Source organism: Rhinoderma darwinii, chromosome 7 (assembly GCF_050947455.1).
Source record: "Rhinoderma darwinii isolate aRhiDar2 chromosome 7, aRhiDar2.hap1, whole genome shotgun sequence".
NCBI lineage: Eukaryota > Metazoa > Chordata > Amphibia > Anura > Rhinodermatidae > Rhinoderma > Rhinoderma darwinii.
Window position 1 is genome coordinate 535,089 of NC_134693.1, and position 2,540 is coordinate 537,628.

The window sequence follows — 2,540 nt, forward strand, 5'->3', positions numbered from 1 at the left end:
GTACTAGACCTACCCTGTCCCAGGAACAGAAGAGATCACCAAGTACTAGACCTGTCCAACACTAGGAACAGAAGGGATCACCAAGTACTAGACCTGTCCAACACTAGGAACAGAAGGGATCACCCAAGTACTAGACCTGTCCAACCCCAGGAACAGAAGAGATCACCAAGTACTAGACCTATACTACCCCAGGAACAGAAGGGATCACCAAGTACTAGACCTATCCTACCCCAGAAACAGAAGGGGTCACCAAGTACTAGACCTGTCCAACCCCAGGAACAAAAGGGATCACCAAGTACTAGACCTACCCTAGGAACAGAAGGGATCACCATGTACTAGACCTACCCTACCCTACCCTAGTAACAGAAGGGATCACCAAGTACTAGACCTGTCCAACCCCAGGAAGAAAAGGGATCACCAAGTACTAGACCTATCCTACCCCAGGAACAGAAGGGATCACCAAGTACTAGACCTATCCTACCCCAGGAACAGAAGGGATAACCAAGTACTAGACCTACCCTACCCCAGAAACAGAAGGGATCACCAAGTACTAGATTTACCCTACCCCAGGAACAGAAGGGATCATCAAGTACTAGACCTACCCTACCCCAGGAACAGAAGGGATCACCAAGTACTAGACCTACGCTACCCCAGAAACAGAAGGGATCACCAAGTACTAAACCTACCCTACCCCAGGAACAGAAGGGATCACCAAGTACTAGACCTACCCTACCCCAGAAACAGAAGGGATCACCAAGTACTAGACCTATCCTACCCCAGGAATAGAAGGGATCACCAAGTAGTAGACCTACCCTATCCCAGGAACAGAAGAGATCACCAAGTACTAGACCTATCCTACCCTAGTAACAGAAGGGATCACCAAGTACTAGACCTGTCCAACCCCAGGAACAGAAGAGATCACCAAGTACTAGACCTACCCTACCCCAGAAACAGAAGGGATCACCAACTACTAGACCTACCCTACCCTAGTAACAGAAGGGATCACCAAGTACTAGACTTACCCTACCCCAGGAATAGAAGGGATCACCAAGTAGTAGACCTACCCTATCCTAGGAACAGAAGGGATCACCAAGTACTAGACCTATCCTACCCTAGTAACAGAAGGGATCACCAAGTACTAGACCTACCCTACCCCAGGAATAGAAGGGATCACCAAGTAGTAGACCTACCCTATCCTAGGAACAGAAGGGATCACCAAGTACTACAATCAGACTAAGAATTAGAACGATCCTACCCCAGGAACTGAAGAGATAACAACAACCAGACTAAGAACAAGACACACATCCTATCCCAGAAACATAAGAGATAACTACCTCAAAACTAAGTAGTAGACACACCAATCCTACCCCAAGAACAGAATGGATCACTACAACCAGACTAAGTAATAGACCCAGCCTACCCCAGTAACAGAAGGGATCACCAGCACCTCTTGAGCACTTGGACTGCTGGGTAATTTTTTATTCTCGTTCAGACATTTAAAATCCTTGTTTCAAACCTCTAGAAGACAACTATTTCAATGATTGCAGAGATTTTTATTGTCTTAGCATTAAATGTAGAGGAAGTCAGGTCTTGTCCTTGAATAATATAATTGATGCATGTGCTGGACCTTCAGCCCCTGGGCATTGTCGATCACATTGTGGTCCATTACTGATTGTTCTCCTGGTTTCCACAGGTCACATGAAGGGACAACAGGAAATATCATTGTGTAACAAGCAAAGTAAATATCATGATGTTTACAGACAAAAGTAATTCATCACTGGCTCAGAAACCTGTGCAAAAGAAGACCCGTCCCCACGGCCTGCCCTCCCCGGCCCTGTGCTGCGCCTGCGGCCTCTGCATCATGTTGGCTGGAATCAACATTACTTTGGTTGGTGCCTTTGCTTTTGGGACATTTCTACCAGTGAACAACCCACCGATAATCATTGGACCCATTTTATTAGTCGTTGCATTAGCATTTTTTGGGGCTTGCTGCATCTGCAGCCGGAGGCCCCCTGCCCATGGCAACAGAAAGTGTAAACCGGGGGCTAATATTGGTTTTATTAAGCCAGGAAATGCAGCCTTTGAGATTGAGACAAGTGAGCACACGGTGCAGGACACCACGGCCGTCCAGCTCAGCCCCACCAATTCCCTGGTGTCTTCTCGGAAATCTACTCCTGTGCACGAAAACGCTAAAATGTGCAAACTCTTCACTATGGAGGGCGCTGGTCCGGCTGCTAAATTCAGTGCCGGTGGAGAATCTATACAGCTGAATCTACCGAGAGACCCCGTCACCTAAGATGACCTAGTGGCTTTATACTACCCTCCTCATGACTGTACATGGTGCAGCGGATGTCGGACCTCCAGAGTCCGGCTGCAGAAAGAGAAGAAGGGATGAGACGTGTGAGTGAACCCTGCAGGAGCAGCTCGTGGCACTGGTGGCTCAGACCACGCCTGGGGTCACCTTTGTGTCGTGCTGGTGTTCAGTGTGTAGATTTGTCCTTTTGGTGTTGAAACAAAATGTGGACGAAGTGGCAGCAACG

The 2,540-nt window shown here is 48.0% G+C and overlaps 1 protein-coding gene across 1 annotated transcript; it reads left to right on the forward strand.

Annotated features, from left to right (window-relative positions):
• Positions 1 to 1,750: 1,750 nt before the first annotated feature.
• Positions 1,751 to 2,296, forward strand: TMEM275 (transmembrane protein 275). Its single transcript, XM_075832033.1, has one exon. The coding sequence runs from the start codon at positions 1,751 to 1,753 to the stop codon at positions 2,294 to 2,296; it is 546 nt and encodes a 181-aa protein (XP_075688148.1).
• Positions 2,297 to 2,540: the final 244 nt, after the last annotated feature.